At 41.6% G+C, this 22,838-nt stretch overlaps 1 protein-coding gene across 4 annotated transcripts in view; it reads left to right on the forward strand.

The window, feature by feature from the left end:
- The window catches only part of ACTR3B (actin related protein 3B), a 72,327-nt gene that overhangs the window by 25,393 nt on the left and 24,096 nt on the right, over nt 1–22,838 (forward strand). For 2 of the 4 annotated variants that reach the window (XM_081284710.1, XM_081284707.1), the window contains 7 exons: nt 1,860–1,984; nt 2,556–2,666; nt 12,158–12,253; nt 13,440–13,547; nt 16,333–16,476; nt 19,026–19,199; nt 20,601–20,693. In XM_081284710.1, coding sequence (XP_081140836.1) covers nt 2,595–2,666; nt 12,158–12,253; nt 13,440–13,547; nt 16,333–16,476; nt 19,026–19,199; nt 20,601–20,693 — 687 coding nt within the window. In that variant the 5' untranslated portion in view covers nt 1,860–1,984; nt 2,556–2,594. The remainder of the gene's footprint in view (nt 1–1,859; nt 1,985–2,555; nt 2,667–12,157; nt 12,254–13,439; nt 13,548–16,332; nt 16,477–19,025; nt 19,200–20,600; nt 20,694–22,838) is intronic. The other 2 variants (XM_081284708.1, XM_081284709.1) reach the window with 2 other exon arrangements.

Here is a 22,838-nt window from a genome sequence, read left to right on the forward strand (position 1 = left end):
GCCTGCAAACCATGGCTTATTTAACTTCAAAGTCCACTCCTTCCACGACATGAAGCCTTCATGTGGAAAAATAAAGTTGGCTGGTCTATTTGAAGAATTAGTTCATATCAGAGACACTATATTTACCTTTCTCTGAAATCTAGTCACAAGCATTTTGATGTTTTAATTATGAGAAACTTTGTCTAGCACTGGTTGGTGCTAGAGAGCTAGGGTTTCACCAAAAATACAGTAAGCCAATAGTGAAATTCCATTAGTGTAGTTATGGGGTTAGGCTTATATTAGAATTATTTAGGTATAGTTTGAACATTTTCCAAATCCACAATGAATATTTTAGTGCAGTAGAATATTAGTTTAACAAATATTTCTGTAATGCCTACTCAGATAGTAACCACCTGCTTAGGAGCCAATCTTGGCTTAGTCTCTCAGAAGCTGTGTGACCTTGGTCATTTGTTAAGCCTTCACCTCTTTGAAGGTGAAATCATAGCACTTAACCTGTGAATTCAGCTGTCATGGGCACTAAATGAAGTAGTGCACGAAAAGAAACTTAGCAGTGCTCAACTAATGTAAGCTACTGTTATTGACATATGTGCCTGCCATTAGAGAAACAGTAAAAGACTTATGGTTATTTGACTTAAAGAAATTTGCAGTCTTGCCAAAAGTGATGATGTACCTGTAATCCCAGCTATTCAGGATGCTGAGGCAGGAGGATCACAACTTTAAGGACAGCCTGGGCAACTTTAGAACTGTCTCAAAATAAAAAATAAAAGAAGGGCTGGGGATGTAGCTCAGTGGTAGACTACCCCTGGATTCAATCCCCAGTTCCTCCAAAAAACCCAAAATACAAAAACCCTACAGTCTCATTGGTAGACTGATGTCAAACATTTACAATTATTTGTGAAAAATGACTTACTGGAAGTTTAGGGCTAGTGGGAACATTAGAAACACTAATTAAACATTAGGAACACTTCACAGGAGTGGTGACCCAGAGACGGGTGGCCAGTGGGAGCTTATGGGAGCTTAGTGTGTGATGGGGTATGGAGTTTGAGCTAGAAATTGAATCTGCGAAGGTTTTTACAGTTTGTTAGATGTCACATTCTAGAATAAAGTTTTACATGATTATTTAGGATCTTATTAAAATAAAAATGTGCAGCCATTGGTATTTACATTGTTACTGTTTGATTATTGTGCTCTTTGCAACAGATACTAGCCAGCACCTTTTGGTTTTTCTTTTCTTTTTCTTTTTTTAAAAAAAAAAAAACTTCATTTTATTTATTTATATGTGGAGCTGAGGATTGAACCCACGGCCTTCCAGGTGCCAGGCGAGTGTTCTGCTGAGCCACAACCCCAGCCCCTGGTTTTTCTTTTTAATGGGATATCACAGCTTTTTGTTTCCCCCTTTTAACAAGACTAGACATTTTTAAAGCTGTGTGATGTAGTATTTTATAAAACGATTAAGAGTATATAGACATTATTTTTCAGTTTACTCTCCTTTTCTGTATTATACAGAATTTTGTCCCCTCTATACTGTATTAAAAAATTTAAACCATTGGTATATAATCCATAGGAATTTTACTTACTATCTTGAGGGATTTTCCTGGATGAAACTGAGAGATTTAGTATCATACCTTCTGTCTAAAAGCCCAGTTCCTTTGTACCATTCTGAAAAAATAACTCGTTTCTGTATCATATGCTCATTGGCAGTGTCTTTTCTGTGAGTACCCTTAACCTCAGATAAAACTGTAACATGGAAAATTTACTTATACATATGTAGGGGTTATATTTTTCTTTCTTGGTCTTTCACATAAATGTGGATACTGATGGAGATCTTTTTGCTTTTTTTTTATTGTTTTATTATTAAGGTATTGCCATCAGAGAGTCAGCAAAGGTGGTTGACCAAGCCCAAAGGAGAGTGTTGAGGGGCGTTGATGACCTTGACTTTTTCATAGGAGATGAAGCCATCGATAAGCCTACCTATGCTACAAAGGTAAATTTCTGACAAGAGTGCCAAACCAAGAATAGAATAGTAAATAGAATGCAGAATGGTTGGATGTCTAGAAATTGTGCTTGTGAGCTGTGGAATATAGTGTTATTCTTACATTTGAGTTGGATATGGTTGTTTTGAATAGGTGTATTTTTGAGTGGTGAATCACATGAATTAACAAAGACCTGGCATGCAAAATTGACTCAGGGAACATGGAGTCACACTTGAAAGCAAAGTCTGCTTTCCTGGAAAATTACTGGTTGACTAATGAACCTGTCAGATATGGAAAATTGCAGATTGAGTCATTAACAAGAAACACTAACATTATTTAAGTAGATATTTCTTCTTCTTCTTCTTCTAAAAAAAAAGAGCCGGGCACCAGATCCAGTTGTGGTGGAGCTGCATCTGCCTCCCCTGTGGAGGCGATTCTTTGTACTGAGAAGTGGGTGGTGTGGAGTATGAGCAGCATGTAGGTAGTTTTTTAATAAGGCCTGTTGTTTCTTCTCATGGTTAACACACAGCCTCGGGACTGTTGCTTTGATTGTTTCCAACATTTTGGTTTCTCTTGCTTCAGTGGCCAATTCGACATGGAATCATTGAAGACTGGGATCTTATGGAAAGGTTCATGGAACAAGTGGTTTTCAAATACCTTAGAGCCGAACCTGAGGACCATTATTTTTTAATGGTGAGTAATTGGCAACTAATGGGAATATATTCTTGTAACCTGTAAGTTCCTGATGCTTAGATTTTACACTCAAGATATTCCCAAGGGAGTTTTTAATTCCTTCTAAAGATATTTACATGAATCAGAATTTATGTTTAATTTTTGCAAATAAACTTAATAAAAACACCCATGATCAAAAGGGGCTTACTGTGTTGCTGTACAGGAAGGATAGAATCAGGCTGCTTGCATTACCAGTCAGAGGTGGAATCCTCCTTTAGTTTGACCTCTTCTGTTCCTCTCAGCTGCAGGATTGCTTCCCAAGTTCTTAGTCAACTCTTCAGATATTTTTGCTCAGATGTAGAGGGGAAGTTTTCCTTATACATCACCTTTTAAGAATTCAGAAACCCCCCACAGATCTGCCCTCTCTGCCCAAACCTGGCCTTGTCACCAGCAAGAGGAATGCAATTGCCAGGTCTGTAGCTTAGTTTAGATTCTCTCTCTGGGACTGGGGACAGTGGTGGACCATGGCTGATTGCTTGGACCCTGGGAGAAACTTAGGTACCTAAACAGCAAATACCATAGGAGGAGACCTGGTTTTGGGAAGGAAACCAACTGTGTTCTTCAGTGTCCTTGAGAAATAGTTAAGACACTCTGATTATTACCACTTGTGATAGCAGAGGAGTCTGTTAAGATGTTCTTTTTTCCTGGGTTTAAATGTTGTCATAAAATAAAACTGAGCTGAGTTGTGGGCTCTGACTATGATGCTTAACTAATTGTGTTCAAACGAAACATTACAGAGGGATGAAATATCTTGGTTAGAGATCTGTTCTAATTGTTGTACTCAGTATTACATATTTTCTCCCATGAAATGTTCCATTTAAAATTAATTGCATATGTAAAAGGTTTGCTTTATAGAGAACATTTCATACAACATAAGCTGCATATTAAAAATATATAATTTAACTTTGTTTTTTTTTTCTATGCAAGTATAATGTCATAAGATTCCAGATCTAAGTATGTGATTCCTTTTAATGTTTGAATATATAATGTTCCTTTAGAATGATCTAGTTTAAAACTGTTATCTATAAGGCTAATAGTGAATAGAATGTAAATATTTAACATTTGTTAAAGTAAGTCCTTGAAAGTGCTCTGATTTTTTTTTTTTTTTGTTGGTGATTGAACCTGTGGCCTCACACATGCTAGGCAAGTGCTCTACCACTGAGGTGCTTTGATCTTTTTCCTCAGTTACATCTTCACAGCGGAATTGTCGAGTATGGCTACCATGTTTTATAGACCACTCTTGTTTTTTCTCCTGGACATGTATAGTAGTTTATATAAAATAAATGGAGCCAAGAAACTGACAGTGTATGAGTGACTTTTTCTTTATGACCCAAGTAAATCACAGATTCCTACCTGTCAGACTTGCCGTGTCCCCTTGTTTAGCATATCATCTCCTATCTGTCTGGAGATGATCTTGGAGCCAGGCACCATGTTTAGCTGCTGCTTTCTGTCTGTTCAGCTTGCTGTGCTGGGAGTTTTCCTCCCTCACTAAAGGGACATCGTGTTCAAACAAAACATGACAGAGGGATGGAATACCTTGGTTAGGGATGTGTTCTTTGTCCTGTAGAGCAAATGCAGGCCACCAGGACACAGCCCGCAGGGCACTTTCCCTAAGAGATGTTCTCTCCCTAATTGAGCTGGCATCTATGAGGAAGTGAAAGTGAGGCATCGTCACTTTCCAAGAAGGGACTGGGGGTGTGTGTGAGCTTGGGAAGTCCATTTGCTGAAAAGGGTACCTACAGCAAACATTGAAAAGTGATCGATCATCATCAAAATATAAGAAGGCATTGTGTTGGTGCTTTGAATTCTGTAAGTTAGTTCCTTTGCATGTGACTGAGGAGGTAATATGGACCAAAATTCCACGATTATTTCCTTATGTATTCAGTTGATGGGATGATTCAAGGGAATGAAATGCTGCATTAGACAGGGCTTCTTGGTTGAAGAGTCCAAGTGACTCAAATGATGGGTCCCTCAGAAGCTCACAGGATAAGCTCTTCTGACATGTACCATGCAGATGAGCTCATGACACTGGATGTTGTCATGAGGGTTGAGTAGGTGGCAGATGGGAATCATACTGCTGTCTCTAACAGTGGGATCATTTTAGTGTGGCAATTGAGTTATGACTTCAGAAGAGATTATCTTGTGCTAGGGGTTGAACCAGGGCCTTACTCAAATTAGCAAAGTCTTGACTGTAACTCACACAAGAACAAGCAAGCAATTTGTGCACGTGACCAGCAGTGAGCACACATGCAGACTTAGAGGAAATGATGAAGTTAGTGTGACAGAAGCCCCGTGGGAGACGGGGAGAGGTCAGGAAGAGGATGTGGGGCAGTGTGGCATGGTATGAGGCACTGGAGCCTGGCTGCTGTTTGAGTGAAGAGGGCACATGACCAACACAGGCTTTGTGGTCACTCCTTGAGAGGGAGCACCTGCCTGAGAGAGGGAAGGTGTGCACACAGGGCAGTAACTGCTCTGTAGGGCTCTTAAAATTGATAAGGTGAAGTCATAGTCCAAGTGACCTGTGAGAATCGCTGAGGAAGGGCCCGTGTAAGAGGCTGGGTGGGAGTCCTCAACAGGTGGAACTCACTTTCCTCCAACACAGAGGAACTTTGTATGCATCAGCTGAGGTAGCAGACTTGGATTTAGGGGAACATTATGGGGTTACATGTCTTTTATTAAAGCTACCCTCAGTCTAGTGATAGGCTCTTGCTTTGAGAGTATGCGGAAAAGGAGACCAGCTAAGGAAACCACCCAGAGCAAATCCTTCTTAGGTAGGGTGGCACAGAAGCATATATGTTTTTCACTTAGTTGTTTTCTTGTTCTCTTTTATTTGGCCTCATCATTCTTGTTTATTCTCTCATGAGCTTATCTGTGTGTTTTTTAAAAAAATTTTAATTGTAATTGGACACAATACCTTTATTTCATTTATTCATTTTTGTGTGATGCTGAGGATCAACCCAGCACCCGACATATGCCAGTCGGGTGAGCCTTAGCCCCTCTTGTTTTTTTTTTTAATACGGGGTTGGGATTGGACCTAGGAGCACTCAATACTGAGCTATGCCTCCAGGCCTTTTTATTTTTGCTTTTGAGAAGGGAGGTATCACTGAATTGCCCAGGCTGGTCTTGAACTTAAGACCCTCCTGCCTCAGCCCTGAGTTGCTGGGATTACAGACATGCATCGCCACTGTCATTTTTTGAAGCAGGTGCAGTTGGTAGGATAGATGGTATGTGGCAGAGATCTATAGGAGGAACAATTGGTGTTTTTTTGTGGTTAGAATTAAGCAGCTAAAAGAGGAATGAAGAATGACCCAGTTTCAGAACTTTTAGTTCTCAGGTGGTCTGGGATTGGGTGAAATGGGGACGTCAGAAGAGACTTAAGGGAAGACGAAGGAGTGTTCCGTTTTGAACACACTGAGGCTTAAGGGTCACTGGGCTGCCCAGACCAAAAAGCCTGGAAGGAGCCAGCTTGGAGCTTCGGGTGTTGATGGAATCATGACAGTCACATGTTGGAAATTAAGTCTGATCATCAAAAATAAAATAAGAGGTGAATGTGAGAATTCATGATTATCTTGAAGTCTTGTATGTAAAATTTAGGTTAGAGCTCTGTGGAAGAAGTTTTTTGGTGAATCTAGTGAAATTAAAACTTGGCAGCTTTGTATTAACAGTGCTGCTCATCTGAATCCTGTGTGCCCCAACTCACTGTAGAGGTCCCTTCCTGCATTTTGGAGAATGGTTTAGATCTGCCTTGTCCACTTCAGTAGCCTCCAGCCCCCACAGAGGTCGATTCCCTGGATTTGCTTACTTAGTACTGCCTCTCAAGCCCTTTGGCTTCTGCATGTTATCACCCTCCCTCCTGCTCCCTTTTTTTTGGGGAGGGGGATAATAGAAATTGAACTCAGGGGCACTCAACCACTGAGCCACATCCCCAGCCCCTTTTTGCATTTTATTTAGAGACAGGGTCTCACTGAGTTGCTTAGGGCCTTGCTAAGTTGCTGAACCTGGCTTTGAACTCGTGATCCTCCTGCCTCAGCCACCCAGCTGCTGGGATTACAGGCGTACGCCATTGTGCTCACCCTACTGATTTCTCTTCCTTGAGCATCTGTATTTTTAAAAATGTTTCTTTACTGCAATTATGGAGGGATGAGGGTGGAATAATATTAGTTCATGTGTTCTTTTGAATTTTTTTTTTGTGGCACTCATTAATTACTCATTTTTTAGTCAGTACCAGGTGGTAATATTACTAGTGCAATGAATAAAAATGTTTATGTAGTTTGCATTCATGAGGTGTTCTGATGATTTGCTTCACTATGAAAAAAAAAAAAAACCCAAATGTGATATCCCACTTTGGATTATGTTGTAATGATGGTTTGGGAAAATTTTACTTAACTTTGCATCCTAAAGGAATAATTACTAAGTCATTGTGGTAGATGAGGAAGAAATGTAACATGGAGGGACAGATGGGCTTATGATGTGGCTTTTAACACATGAAGATGTGGCCCTAATAATGCTGGATTTGATTCAAGAACCAAGGGGATGTAATTGTATGGTCAATATTCCCTAAATGGAAGTATATGGATTTTTATTTTTAAAGGTAGTGAATTGTAATTGGTGGCAAATAATAAGAGGTATAAAAATTAGTAGTTTAAACAAGTTGGGGTTTTTATTTTCCCTAAATAAAATTTTTTTTTTTTTTTTTTTTGGATTCCGGGATTGAACACAGGGTCACTCGACCACTGAAAAACATCCCAACCCTACTTTTTGTATTTTATTTAGAGACAGGGTCTCATTGAGTTGTTTAGCACTTTGCTTTTTGCTGAGGCTGGCTTCGAACTCATGATTTTCCTGTCTCAGCTTCCACCTGGGATTACAGGTGTGGCTAAATTTATAGTAGGGAGTCTGCTGATTTGGCAGCTTCCTGATGTCATTAGGAATTTCTCTTCTCTAGTGTCTTTCATCTGTGGCTTCCATGGTGAGGATGCCTCATGTTCACAGGTAGGTTACTGCAGCTTCTGTCATTACCTCCATGTTCTAGGAAGGAAGAATGAGTTAAGAGAAAAGGGAGTCTACTTCTCTTATTTTGGAGGGTACTGGGGATTGAACTCGGACACTTGACCACTGAGCCACATCCCCAGCTCTATTTTGTATTTTATTTAGAGGCAGGGCTCACTGAGTTGCTTAGTGCCTTGCTTTTGCTGAGGCTGGCTTTGAACTAGCGATCCTCCTGGCTCAGCCTCCTGAGCAGCCGGAATTACAGGTGTGCACCACCATACCCATCTTAGTCATCCCTTTTGACAAGGAGCCTGGGAAATGCCTTTGTCTGGGCCCATAGCTGTTCAGTCAGTAAGAAACTCAAAGAGTGTCAGTGTAGCCTGTGGAGAGTTTGCTGTACTGGGGGACTCACAGGTATGAAGGCCAACAGAACAAGAACTCACTGCTTTCACACCTGTGGCTGGATTCTGCCCACCTAGAGAGTGTCCCGAGGCCAGGGAGTCAGCAGGCCCAAGAGCAGCTGTGGCAGATGTGCACCACCTGGTCCTGTTGTGTGGCCGTCTTGCTTCTGCTCAGGCTCCTCTGTGAATGAGCTGTCCGAGAGTTGCATAGGAGTCTGTGTGGTCTGGCCTGCAGGCCACGATGCAGGCCTGCGTAAAGGGCCCTCATGACACTGCAGCTGTACGACACAGTACATTTGGAAGATGTCCTTACAGCCTTTCACGATGCTGTCACATTATTAACGTAGTTATTGTTAACATTTAGGATTTTTCATTTCATCTTTTTATCCATGTTTTTTATATTTATTTTTTAGTTGTAGTTGGACACAGTACCTTTATTTTATTTATTTATTTTTATGTGGTGCTGAGGATGAAATCCAGGGCCTCACACATGCTAGGTAAGTGCTCTACCACTGAGCCCCAGCCCCAGCCCTTTATCCATGTTTTTATATGATTTTATACATAATATTACAGTTCCTATATTTCCTCCATTTTCTTTATTTTTTTTTTCCTCTTTCTTTTTTCTGTGGTTCTGGGTGTTGAACCCAGGGCCTTGCCCTACTGCTGTGCTACATCACTAGCACTTTTTTGGTCTTTAAATTTTGAGACAAGATCTTTCTAAATTTCGGAGGCTGGCCTTGAACAGCATGTCTTCCTGCCTCAGCCTCCTGAATTGCTGGAATTATAGGCACGCGACACTGTACCTGGCTAAGTTGAGTTCCCTTTTTACTTCAGATGAAACGGGCAGCTCCTGACTGACAAACAGGAAGCATTCCCTGGCTGCCACTTTTCATTTCTTTTTCTTTTTTTTTTTTGGTACCCGGGATTGAACCCCCTAGGGGTGCTTAACCGCTGAACCACATCCCCAGCCCTTTTTTATTTTATTTTTAAATTTGAGACAGGGCCTCACTGAGTTCCTTCTGGCCTTGCTAAACTGCTGAGGCTGGCCTCAAGCTTGCCATCCTCCTGTCAGCCTCTGAGTCCCTGGGATTCCAGTGGGCACCACTGGGCCTGGCTACTTCTCATTTCTTTCTGACCCTCCTTCCTGGATGCCGCCCTCTATTCAGTTCAAGGGCTTGGTTTTGAAAGCTGACTTACAACGCTTGGCTTTTAGTCAGGGTAAGAAACAGTGTCACAGGGTCACTTTGGTAATTGTATGTCATTTCTTCTGGTAGGAGATACATTTTTGGCAATTAGTACCTATGTTTATTAAGCACTTCCTACATGCCTATCCCTGTTCTAAGTATTTACAAGTATTGATTCGTTTATTTAACCCCACCCTCTGGGGTAGGTTATATTATTATGTATGTTTTTCAGATTGATAGGCTATACCGTAAGAGATACATGTGAACAAATACTGTTGGAGTCTGCACTTATTGCTCATGTGTGTGAGTGGTTTTTTTTTTTTTTTTTTTTTTTGGTACTAGGACTCAGGAGCACTTGACCACTGATCCACATCCCCGGCCCTATTTTGTATTTTATTTAGAGACAGGGTCTCACTGAGTTGTTTAGTGCCTCACTGTTGCTGAGGCTGGCTTTGAACTTGTGATCCTCCTGCCTCAGCCTCCTGAACTGCTAGGATTACAGGTGTGCGCCACTGAGCCAGGCTCATGTGCTTAAATGAAAGTAATCTAAAATAGTAATCACATTGGTAGTACTAACTATGTTCTGGACACTAACAGGTATTAGGAGAGTTAGTATTTTTTTTTTTTTTTTTGCATTTTTAAATTTGTCCTTTTTAGACACACATGACAGTAGACATACATATCATTCCTGTGGTTGTACATTATGTGGAGTTACACTGGTCATGTATTCATATATGAAATAGGAAAGTTATGTTTGATTGATTCTACTGTCTTTCCTTTTCCCATCCCTCCTCCTTTCCCCTGTTCCCCTTAGTCTATTCCAGTGAACTTCTGTTCTCCCCTTTGCTATCAGAATATTTGACCTTTGGTTTTGGAATTGGGTTATTTCACTTAGCATGATATTTTCTAGTTTCATCCATTTACCAGCAAATGCCATAATTTCATTCTTTATGGCTGAGTAATATTCCATTGTGTATATTACCACATTTTCTTTATTCATTCATCTGTTGAAAGGCACTGAGGTTGGTTCCATAGCTTACTATTGTGGATTAAGCTGCTATAAACATTGATGTGGCTGTATCACTGTAGTATGCTGATTTTAAGTCCTTTGGGTGCATCCCAAGGTGTGGGATAACTGGGTCTTTATACTGTTTTCCATAGTGATTGCACCAATTTGCAGTCCCACCAGCAATGTATGAGTGTGCCTTTTCCCCTGTGGGAAGGCCTGGGATGCAGGGGACTCCCCCCACTCTCCCCCCAGAAGCCTGGCAGCAGGCTGTGTGCTCACTGGGCTGGCCGAGGCCCGTGGTAAGGTCCCCCATCTCCTTGCCAACATTTATTGTTACTTGAATTCTTGATAAATGCCATTCTGATTGGAGTGAAATGGAAGCCCAGGGTAAGGAAATATTATCTTCATTGCACTTGGAGTTGGGCATATTAAAATAAGTACTGTGCTGTTGAATGCCTTTTAGGTCTCCTCCTTGGAGTCTGCTGTGGAGAAGGATTTCATTGTCTTTTCTCCCACCATCTGAGTTTTCTCTCCATCCGTCCCCGTCCATGGGGCGTATTAAATTCCAGTCACAGTGACTGAGACAGCACGTGTGTTGTAGTTTGAGCTTTGTGCCAGCTGCTGCTCCAGAGTCTGAACTGAAGGGCTGCGTGGGCTGGTGGGTGGATTTGTGGGTACGTCTGACGACTGCTATGCACAGTGTGGAGCATACAGGTCCTGGGGCTTCCCAGCACCCCCTCTGCCCCTTCTGCCCTGGCCCCAGGGAAGAGCTTAGTCAGCTGGTTTCATCTTGGGGAGGTGATGATGTGCGCAGACCTGTGGGTTAGACAGACTTTTTTTTAAAACACAAATGGTAATCCAATACATAAAGCATCTTGAGTTTTTTATTTAAAAATCTTTGTTTAAATTGTAAGCAAAGCAGATGTTATAAAATTCACCATCTTAGCTATTATTAAGTGTACAGTTCACTAATGTTAGCTATATTCACATTGCAGTGCAACATCTTGCACAACAAATTCTGTACCCTTTGAATGGTGACTCTCCATTTCTCACCCTGCTTTTTTAAAAAGTAGTTTGCATTACAGATTGTTGATATAAAAGAATATTTAACTGCATATATAACTGAACAGCTTTCTCTGTTCCATTCAGCAATTCATTGTAGAGATGGTTTTTTAATCACACATATAGTGCTCATCTTTTTAAATCACTGCAAAGTATTATTATATTTTATAGGTTTAGCATCATTTATTTAACCATTTTTTTGGTGATGACTGCATAGGTTATTTTTGATCTTTTATTACACAATACTGACTTTTGATCTTTTGAACCCATCTATTTTAGATGGGTCCTGGCCCCAGAATATAATTCTATTTAATTTTTTTTTTAAAGATTGAGAGGAGAGAGAGAGAGAGAGAGAGAGAGAGAGAGAGAGAGAGAGAGAGAATTTTTTAATATTTATTTTTTAGTTATCGGCAGACACAACATCTTTGTTGGTATGTGGTGCTGAGGATCGAACCCGGGCCGCACGCATGCCAGGCGAGCGCGCTACCACTTGAGCCACATCCCCAGCCCCTCTATTTAATTTTTTTAGTCCTAACTGAGGGGGGTTATCAAAGACCGAGTCTCCATTTCTGTAGCTTATTCCTGTGAGGGTGGGTCCTGAGAAAAGAGGCCTGTAGAAAGGTTTTCATCTTAAAGCTCTTACAACCCATAGACAGATTTCTTTAATTAGTTGCTTTAGGTGTACACTGACTGTGAATTTAGGCAGTGGTATAAATATCCTTGCTAACATGTTTTTATACTAGTCTTTTTATAATTCTGATGTAATTGCATGAAATTTAGGTGAACACTAATAATGTTTTCTTACAGACAGAACCTCCACTGAATACACCAGAAAATAGAGAATATCTTGCAGAAATTATGTTTGAATCTTTCAATGTACCAGGACTCTACATTGCAGTTCAGGTAAAAACAGTTATTTTTATGTTTCCCAAATAACCTTGGCTGTCTGGCAGGGGAAGAAATAGTAGTTTTCGCTGTTGTAAGTTATGCTGTGTGTTTTTCCTTTTCCCACTCCTTCAACACACACGTTCGTGCCATTCAGTTTGAACTAAAGCACTGCAGAGACTGTTCCATGACTGATTTGTATATTTATATCGTTGTTACATGTTTGTCTGGCTTTTTCTTTTTCCATGCAAAGTCTAGTGTATTTTTCTCTGGGTGACAAATGGGAGTGTTCTCTCTTTAGCTTCTTTCACTTATTTCTGATCTAAAACAACAACAGGTACTGTAGAATCTGTTGAAAAATAGAGTGAGTACTGTGGGGGGCCAGTGCGTACTTGCTTCTGTTTGTCCCAGGGCACCCTCCTGCTTCTGAGAGACTCCAGGCTCCCAGGACTTTGCAGAACACCTTTAAAATGAATTTTTTTAAATATTTATTTTTTAGGTGTAGATGGACACAACACAATGCCTTTATTTTTATGTGGTGCTGAGGATCGAACCCGGGTCCCGGCCGTGCTAGGTGGGCGCTCTGCCACTGAGTCACAATCCCAGCCCCTGTTTTTTTTTTTTTTTTTTTTTAAAGCTTTTGGTGATTTTATATGTGCTACCTTATACTAAGGAATTGACTGAGATAGTTGGGAATATATAAGGGTGTTTAGCAGCAGCCCTGGCCTGTACTCATAGGCAGACCCCCACCAGCTTCCCTCCTTCCATAGGCGCCACAGTGAAAAATGGCACCAGGTGTCGCCAGTGTTCCCCAGGTGGTGAAGCTGTGCCTGCTTGAGGACTAGGGTTGACAACCATCATCCTCTGTAATTTTAAAACCTCTGAGTCTGTGGTCCCATGTGAGAGTCAGTGGTCTAATTGAAATGTGGGTCTATCATTAAAGTTCTTTTTTACTGGATTTTCTTTGTAGAATTTTACATTTCATTATTGAAAAATGTGACTCCTAGAGTTGAAGTATGTGAAATTTTGCATTTGATGTCTAAGTTGGAATTGAGTTTGTGGAAAAAGGAGACGGAGGATGGGGAAAGGAAAGACATACTCAGACTCCTTCAGAAAGAAAGAGTTCGTTCATTCACCCTCAGGGCAAGCAGTTGGGGGCTTCAGTGAGAGCCCAGGCACTGAGGCCTCTGTGTCTTCTCTGCAGGCAGTGCTGGCGTTAGCAGCCTCTTGGACATCTCGACAGGTTGGCGAGCGGACGCTGACAGGGATTGTCATTGACAGTGGAGATGGAGTCACCCATGTTATCCCAGTGGTAAGTGTACTAACTCAGGTTTCACTCTCTGAGGCCAGATTCCTGATTGGAGATTAGGGAAGCAGTCAGACAAACAAGCCTAACACTTTTGATAGTTAAAACTCCACTTTTTAAGTACTTACAAAAGGTAACAGGAGTTTTAAAAAACCCAGGTCTGTAGGAAAGAGTGTAGAAGATGGCCAGGTTTATGGCTTTGTCAGTTGTAAATGCTTGGTGGCAGATTCTCCAGTCAGAGTGTCAGTGGTTGCTTGAGATCTCCTGAGGTTTTGCTTGATTCTGGGAGGTGTAACATTCAAAGAAACATTTCCTGGCTTACTGCTCTGAGCAGTTGGGAGATGGGCATCAATTTGGATGTCAACTTTGTAGGTGCAGAGCATACCCATTTATTTGAAAGGTTATATCTATGCTGTTCAAAAAGATGTGAATGGCTTAATTGGCTCATGCTTTAGAAAATTTGCTTCTTGCTTTTAAAATTTATTTAAGAACCACAAGGAGAGATGGTACATTTTGACTTGTAGAAGGCTCTGCAATAGCACCCTTTTTGGTTTTGATTTTTTAAAAATACTAGAGAGGTAACTCCTAATTCAGACTTCAAGAAACTGTTATGTTTTTCTTTTGGTCAAGTAGATTATTTAAAATTTGGATTTTTGAAAATCAATTGGTTATCCAGTGGTAAGTCAGGCTTATTCCTGATTGTCCTCCCCTAGGTCTCCTCAATAACCATAGTTACTAGTTATGTATTTTACAAATATTTTTTCTGCATATATGTGGGTGGGTGTGTAATTATACCTCCTTTTAAAAATGCAAATTAGGGTTTCAAAAGAACCATCCATTTACTTTAATTGAAAAAATAGTCACTATTTCATTTCAAGATTATAAAAGAATGATGTCCTAATGTTGTAATTCTTTTAAAACCTTAAAGGTGAAGATACTGGTGATGGAAAGGCTTGGTGGCTGATGTGCCTGCAGTCAGGAAGGGAAAGCCAGTCCCCCCCACCAATGTGTCCTCAGCATGGGGAAGAGGAGTATGAGCTCCACCTGAGCCCTGTGCACTGAGTTCAGAACACCCCATTGTGTGAATCACTGGGAAGTGCTAGTGCCGTGCTATGTAGGAGAGTTGAGCCCTCTGCTTTCTGCTCATAGAACCACCTTGTACTTTTGATCATATAGTCTTCTTTAAGAGACAAACAGGTATACACACATGACACATGCTTCTACACATTTCCAGCAAAATTAGAATATCCTGACTGGTTTTGTATTCTGATTGTATAAATCTTAAAGTTACATTTTGCATGTTAATTTAACCGTATTTTTTCCCTTTATGATCGAATACTCTGAAAAATATCTAGTAACAACACAGTATGGGCATGACATAACTCACTGGGTGATGTTTCTGTGCTGGGCGTGGATGGAGCGTGTCATAGAGTGCTAGTGCTGTGCTGACACTGGCACTTGTCACTGGTTAATTTTAGAAAATGTTGCATTTTATGCATAGAATAAATTGTGAGTAATTTGTGTGCTGGGAAGCTAACATTTTGTGGGTTCAGGTTGATCTTTACTATATTAATAACTTGTACATATCTTTTATCTCCATCTTTAAACATTTTACAAATATGCTGCAAGGCCATATCTTCTTTGCTTCTAGAAATTAGATAATCCAGAAAAAAATTAGGAGGAATTCAGTAAGTTGTCCTTGTGGCTTAGCTGCGTCCAGTGTGTGTGCAGTCAGAGTCAGTGTGTGCTTCAGTGCTCTGCGACTCTACTGGGTGTTGTGGCACAGAAGCTGTGAAGAGCTGCAGCCTGAAGCGGGAGGGCATCTTTTTGTGTGCCAGTGTGGTGGTGTGTTACCCGCTCTGACCATGACCACCTCCCACCACACCCCAGCAGAGCACCTGGATGGCTACCTACACCGGTGGCTTCTGTGGCAGGTTTGTGCCACAGAGGGGCCACAAGGGAGGCTTGCATCCCTCGCTGCTGTGGGCATGTGGCACCAGTTCTTCTAGTGAGGGGTTGCAGAGTCATGCATGCATCTCTTCCTGGTCCTTGATGGGCAAGTCTTCACTGGTTCAAGAAGGCAGTGGAGAGAGAGAGTCCAGCCTGAGCCATGATGGAGGGTTCAGTTAACTAACCAGGATTGTTTCTTGGTATGATAAATGGAACTATTTTGAGTACTTTAGTATGTATCATAAAATAGTACTATGTGTTTGACATACAGATTTTATTTAATCTCTATTGTAAAGTGCACTTGGTATAATTTGCTCCATATTCTAGATACAGATACTGAGGCTGAGGCATGTTTACCTTGTCCAGTTACTCAGCTAACAAATGTGAAACTGGGATTTGAACCTCAGACCTGTCTACCACACTATTGACTTTTAAATATAAGTAGATTTATAGTTGTTTAACGATTAATAAATAAAGTCTTTTCCTTTTTGCTAGAGAGGAAAAGAAACCCCTGTTGGAGTTACTTTTCTCCCAGGCAGCATTACAGTTTAGAAGTGAACTATCCTGTTTGGTTTCCCCACCATGTTCCTAACATCATCATTTGGTTGCTTATGAAGAACCTCAGGCTATTGGAGTAATTTAGAACTTTCAATATTAGTGAAGCACATGGGTCATTTTGAAGGACCTTTGGAACTGATTGTATGGAGGGGCTTGGCAGATGCTGGCTGTGCCAGGTGGGGGCAGGCACGGAGGCTAGGGCTGGAGATCTTTTGAGTGAGTGCATGTGGTTCCTGACTGGGGGTCACTTACGTGGGCTGTTCTGCCTCCTCTTCTTCCCCAGGCAGAAGGGTATGTCATTGGAAGCTGCATCAAACACATCCCGATTGCAGGTAGAGATATTACGTATTTCATTCAACAGCTGCTAAGGGAGCGGGAGGTGGGAATCCCTCCTGAGCAGTCATTGGAGACGGCAAAAGCCATTAAGGTAAAAACAGACGGGAAACCGGCTGGTTTGGGGGTGGTGTCTGGACACTTGCCCTTGATGCCCTCATTCCTCCCTTCTTTCCTTCCTTCCTTCTTTCTTCCCTGTCCTCTCCTCTCCCTTGTGTGTGGACCTTGGTTTGTTTCCCAGTGAGTTAGGTGGGCTGAAGGCTTTAGGCTCAGCCCCCTCTTCTACTACGGACCCTCTGTTGAGGCTCCGACTGTGAGCAGCAGCTTGATAACGGGTGCTGAGCCACCAGCATGTGTGGAGTATAACTGTGTAATGAAGCCAGTGCACAGCCTTCAGTTAGCTGAACATTGCTTCCATGTTTCCCTCCATGCTTTGTTTTAGAATTAGGAGGCGAATCAGCAGCGGCAGTGACCACCAGGAATCCAGTGGAGTCTACCATGTTTGTGAACACTTCAGAACAATGCCATTCTAGGGTCCAGGATCATTAAACAAAGCTCACTGTAGTGGTGGACTCTAGTTCCCATGCTAGAAAGGTTAACAGGCCATTTTAGAATTTAATAAGATTGGGATAAAAATGGCTTATTGGGCCTTATTTGGAATGTCAGCTTGATCCAGTCTATTAGTTTAGCCTTTGTATTATCCTGTATATGACAGTTACAGATCCTTTAGGTGAATTTTTCTTTTCAGGTTGTACAATCAAGACATTTTTAAAAAAGATCAAAAAGCAAAAAAAAAAAAAAAAAAAAAAAAAGAGTAAGAAGTCCCTTGTAAGCCAAAGCTAATTATCACACAGACACGTAGGGAAGGACTTTGTTTTGGAGAAGAATTTAAATGTGGGGATGTGATGGTGGCCTTGAGCATCTCCTTTCTCGTACAGCTCATAGTTACTGAGCTGCAGGGGAATTGGGGGGCTTGTTGAGTCTAATGCTTTTCTCTTATCTGTGCATCTTGTAACTGAGACTGCTTGTATGGAAGAAAGGACCAGAAATGATTCCCAAGTTTTGATTGACACTAGGTAAAAACAGGCATTCCTAGGGTGAGAGCTGGGAAGAGGTATAGGGAGGCTCTTGCAGGTAGGATGCTCCCAGCCTGGCTTCCCTGGGATGGGAGTTTCCAGGGCTGGGGGCTCAGCACTTCAGTGATGGATCCTGGGTAAATGAGAAGAGTTAGTCCCTTCCCTACATGGGGAGAGTTCCAGAAGAGTCTTTTTTTTTTTTTTTTAAACTAAAATATCCGTAAGGTTTTCCCTTCCTCCTTTCTTTGCCTTTCTTTGATGGAAAAAAATTTGGATATTGGATCTACCCTTCCTTGCCTGCTCAGATCTGTTACAGATGTGAATGAGAACTGAACTTCTGCTGCTGATGCCCAGGATCACTCTGGGAGTCTGAGGGTTCCCTTTCTTAGGGTTCCCAAGCAAGCAATACCACTCATGAGGTGCCTTCCTGAACCTCATGCTGGGCATTTACTTTATTCACTGGCTTTGTTTCAGTTCTGACCCTGAAATCCAGGTATCCTGAAGATGGAATTAGGATTTAGGAGTTTTAAGAACTTCATAGTTAATGTCATGGAAGCACCCGTGGAGGTCCTTACAGAAGGGCCATTCCTTCCAAAATGTGTAGTGAGTGTCCCCTGGGTGCTGATGTTCCCTGGTGTGGCTGTCTCCCCCAGGGAGGTTACTTTGAGAAGCTGGTACTCATCTGCTGCTTTGCTGAGGTGAGCTCTATGGACAGGTGATCAGCACAAAGATCCCAAGAACATCAGTGTTACTTGGTCCTCGGGACTTTGCACATTTCAAGCTGGTTGTTGGTGCCAGGCTGGAAACAACTCACAAGGTCTCTTGAGCGGCCACAGATGAGCACCTCCAATCCCCCTGCCTGTTTCTGTTTTTCCCTTGTTCTGTGGCACCTGTCCCCTTTTGCCATCATGCTGTTTACTTATTGTGGCTGCCTGTTGCCTGACTCTTCTCTGGAGTGTCACCTGGCAGGGATATGTGCATTTTATTCACTGTGTATCCCTGGTGCCGAGACACTTAATGAATGTGTGTTGATCAAGTGACTTAGAATACCTGATCAGCAGGGTACCTCTTCAGGCATGCAGCACTCTAGGTGAATGAGCAGCAGGTGGGTTGGTATCACTCCCTACTGTCACATGCAGTCAGGCATTAGGATGTGGACAGATGTCATGTTCAGTAGATTAGCGTGGTCTTCTATCTAGAGGTGGACCACAGAGAGTTGCCTGGCCGGCACCAGGTGGGGCACCTGCGGGAACAAGCACAGACTGGATAGAGACAAGATACTCTAATGGACACCTAGTGTTTCACATCATCAGGCAGCAGAACTTGAGAGAGCAAGGTTGAGTTTCCTAGCCAAGTTTCAGAGAAAGTAGACTGTCCAAGTGTAGTCATGACTCGTGTGAAAGCTGGCAGAGCATGAGGCTGGGTAGCATCTCCACACTGGAGTTAAGTTGTGGGTGGATCTGATTTCATGGGTGTGTTCAATGCATGGGGCTCCTGTGTATTTGTCATAGGGCAGAGGCACTGGATAGGTGTTAATACCTGGTGATGTCTTTGTGTGCATATACAGGAGAAATACTGTTACATTTGCCCTGATATAGTCAAGGAGTTTGCTAAGTATGATGTGGATCCCCGGAAGTGGATCAAACAGTACACGGGTATCAATGCAATCAACCAAAAGAAGTTTGTTATAGATGTTGGGTATGAGAGGTTCCTGGGACCTGAAATATTCTTTCACCCAGAGGTAAGTTGGTTCTCTTGTGAGTTGTTGGAGTGCAGTGTGTGTGGAGCAGTGCTGCCACCTAGTGTGTGCAAAGAACAGTTTTCAATAAGTGGCCCAACAAGCGAGCCGGCAGGCAGTCTTGCTGGTTTGTCTGCTCAATGGATTGACTAACCGCTCCACAAACTAATGTGCTTTAATAATTGAAGCTGGATTGTCTCTTGAGATGTTAAGAAGAAGTTTTAAGAGTACTAAAAGATGAAACAATTGAAATTGATCTCAAAGTTTGGGGTCATGTGTTAATGACAGCTAGTTAATCTCAAGACCTATATGCAGGTTTCCTCTGCATAAAAGTTGGATACCACATAACCCTTTTTATCTTTGTGATTGTCCTTCCTAAGCCCAATTTCAACCCTAGACATTTGGTCCTGCTGTGTCCCCAACTGCAGTTTGGTGAAGTTTCTATCTGAGGGCTGACATTATTACTATTATTTAGATAGTGCACAAATTACAGATGTTATCATTTTAACTAATAGTCAAAAGGAATTATTAAACTTTTACAGAAAGCAGTAATTAAGAGGCAATATTCTAAGGTTTATATACAATGCATTTTATTTATATTTTGGTGCATTTACCTGCCTAATTCAGTTTATATTTAGTAGGTAGGTTGCAAAGTGCTGCCTGTTTTTAGATACATATATATTTTGTACAAGGAAATGGCACAAAATATATGCCTTACTGGTATTCTAATGGATAATAGTATTCACCTAATGAATAATAATCCAGTGAATACCCACTCTTTTGATGATATTGATTTACAATAGACATAAAACTGACAGATATCTACTTGGTGGATGGCTGGATATTGCCGACTTCTCTGAGACTTTCACATTAAAGCTTTGCTTGATTTTTAAAATAGATTTCAAATGTAGTTGAGTTGAATGACATACTTTAGCTTATTTAACTTACAGAATTGAGTCTAAGGATGTGTCCTCAGTAACACTATTGTTATGTGGATTGTTTCATTTTAGAACCTCCACCATCACATAAAGAACATTTCTCCTTTCTAATATTCTGTGTTGTTGACATTGACAAATGACTGTGTGTGCTTGAACACCACGATGCTTGGGCTCAGGCTCTTTCCTTCCTTGTTGGTGTGAGTCCCACACGTGTTGCAGGGTTGGTGCATATTACTGATTTTGGATATTTTTCCTTCACCCACAGTTTTGTCTCTGAGGAGACTCAGAGCATTACTGTACATGTACATGTGTTCAAGTCACTGGAATTCTTTGACACGCCTTCATTCCAGTGTGACATGTTTTCAGTTATAGTAAATTATGTATTTTTTATTTTTTGGAAGGCTTTTTTTTGTTTTGTGCTGTTGATGAAGGTGTAATATTTCTTTTGAATTTACGTACAATTTAGTTTGCCAACCCAGACTTCATGGAGTCCATCTCGGATGTTGTTGATGAAGTAATACAGAACTGTCCCATTGATGTCCGTCGCCCGCTGTATAAGGTATGAGCTGCTTGGGTCAAGTACTTTGATTTTGTTCCCTACAGTTCTGAGAATGGGTCCCTCCTGTCACTGTGCAGACATCCCCATCTCACCTGATGTATTGGATTTGTTGTAAGCAGTGTAATTGTAAAAGACTACTTGGATGGGAAATGACGTAAATGAAATATGACTCTGCCAACTAAGATATAACTAAATATTGTGTTCTTTTTTTCTTCTTATCTGGCAAGCTGTATTTGAAGTTGGAAAATTTAGCCCCCCCCATATATATATATATATATATATATATATAGATAGATAGATAGATAGATAGATAAAGTGATACCCCTCAGTGTTTTCTGTGAGCTGGTCTGATTTCATGCATCTTTAGAGTCCGATGTGATGCAGGTGGAAATTAGGGCCTGAAATGGAACATTCAGATACAACATTCATGTAGTGTTTTTTCCCAAATTCATTGGTTGTCTGGAATTCTGAAATTGGCAAAGATAAAAATCTGGTCTGGTTAATTATTGCTGATAGTCACATACCAAGAACAGAAGGGGATGGTGCGTCAGCCTTCCTGTTCTTCAGGTCACCCCACATGAGTGCGTTTTGCTCTTTACCTTCAGCCTCGTGGCTCCTCGTACCTCACACAGACTCAGGAGGCTGGATTTTAAAGAGGAGAGAATGAGGCTGGGTCAAGAAGACTCAGTAGATTTTGTTTTATCTTTTTTCTGTATATTCTTTAAAAAGAAGTAGGTAATAAACCGTTGTAAATTCAGATGAAAGGATATCTGTAACATATGTTGTAAAGTGAAAAGGCACGTTATAAAATTTACATATAATATTTCATTTTATATAAAATATAGTTTGCATATTTAACTCTTAAAATATCTTTGGGTAAGGTGAGGGATAATTTTTACTTTCTCTTTTTTGTATTTTAAAATAATTTGAGTTTTTTTCAGTGAACATTTTTATAATTGGAAAATCATTTTTCTATATAGGTAACTTTTATGGGTGAAAGCAAATTAATTCTATTTTTGTTTCATATCCTTTTTTTTTTGGTACTGGGGATTGAACCTAGGGCCTCACATGCTATGCAGGTGCTGTACCTCTGAGCTACATCCCCCTCCACCCTCCCTGCCTCTTTTTGAAGCAGGACCCGCTACATATCCTAGGCTAGCCTTGAATTTGGGATCCTCCTGCCTCAGCCTCCTGAGTAGCTGGTGTGCACCACCAGGCCTCGCTTTGTTTCATATCCTTAATTAAACACATCTCTCTTCCAATAAAACATACCAAGAAAGGGAAGCTAACGAGAGACTGGCTGTAAAAGTTAAGAAAAAGAGTGTGTCTTGCCTGTCGCACTTCTTCTGTCCCACTACCATGGGCGGTGTAGTCCTGTCAGTGAAAGCAAGGGCCGTGCACTTTTGGAGTAATGCTGTCACAGAGGGAATGTCCTCTTTTGATGGGTGAGAGTCTTCCCAATTGACGGTTCAGTTCACTAACTACCTTGGGTTTTATAGAGTCAGAAGTAGCGGTGGCCTTGGAGGTCATGTGGATGATGACGCCAAGCCCAGAGATAGGGAGGGCAGCAGGAACTTGAGGCTCCAGGTGAGCTGTGTGATTGTCTCATGGTGGCGGGTTCCTTGACCTCACTGGCAAGACAAGGCTGAGTAAACCAACACAGTGCTGTGTTGCCTGGAAGAGCTGAGACCGTCTGCTTTTCCTGTGTTGCTAGCAAAGCCCACCTGAAACAGTCTTCCGTCTGTCTGGTAACTTCACCATGATGCCATTTTCAGTCTTGGAATGATTAGATCATTAAATAACATGGCTGAGTGTGCTGACCCTGCACTTATGAAAGTGACCCGAAGGACAAACCGTGTGAGTGCTGTAGGACTCTCAGTCACGTGCCTTTCCTTAGGGGTGTGCTACGTTAGACGAGGCCATGCTCGTGTGTCAGGAGGGAAGTCCATTGTTGGAGAAGATGTCTCCCTGGAGAGAAGGAGGATTGGGGTGGGAGGGAAGGAGACTTATGAAGAAGAGGAGGAAACGAGGCTGGGGGAGACAGTCTTTCTCCTTAGAGGACATATGGCAGGATACTCCGTCCTGAGCCACCCTCTGGACATCCCACCCCAACTTTCCATCTGCTTTCCCCACACCACCAGTTGC

Source organism: Spermophilus citellus (assembly GCF_964194105.1).
Source record: "Spermophilus citellus genome assembly, chromosome: 3".
In the NCBI taxonomy this organism is placed as follows: domain Eukaryota; kingdom Metazoa; phylum Chordata; class Mammalia; order Rodentia; family Sciuridae; genus Spermophilus; species Spermophilus citellus.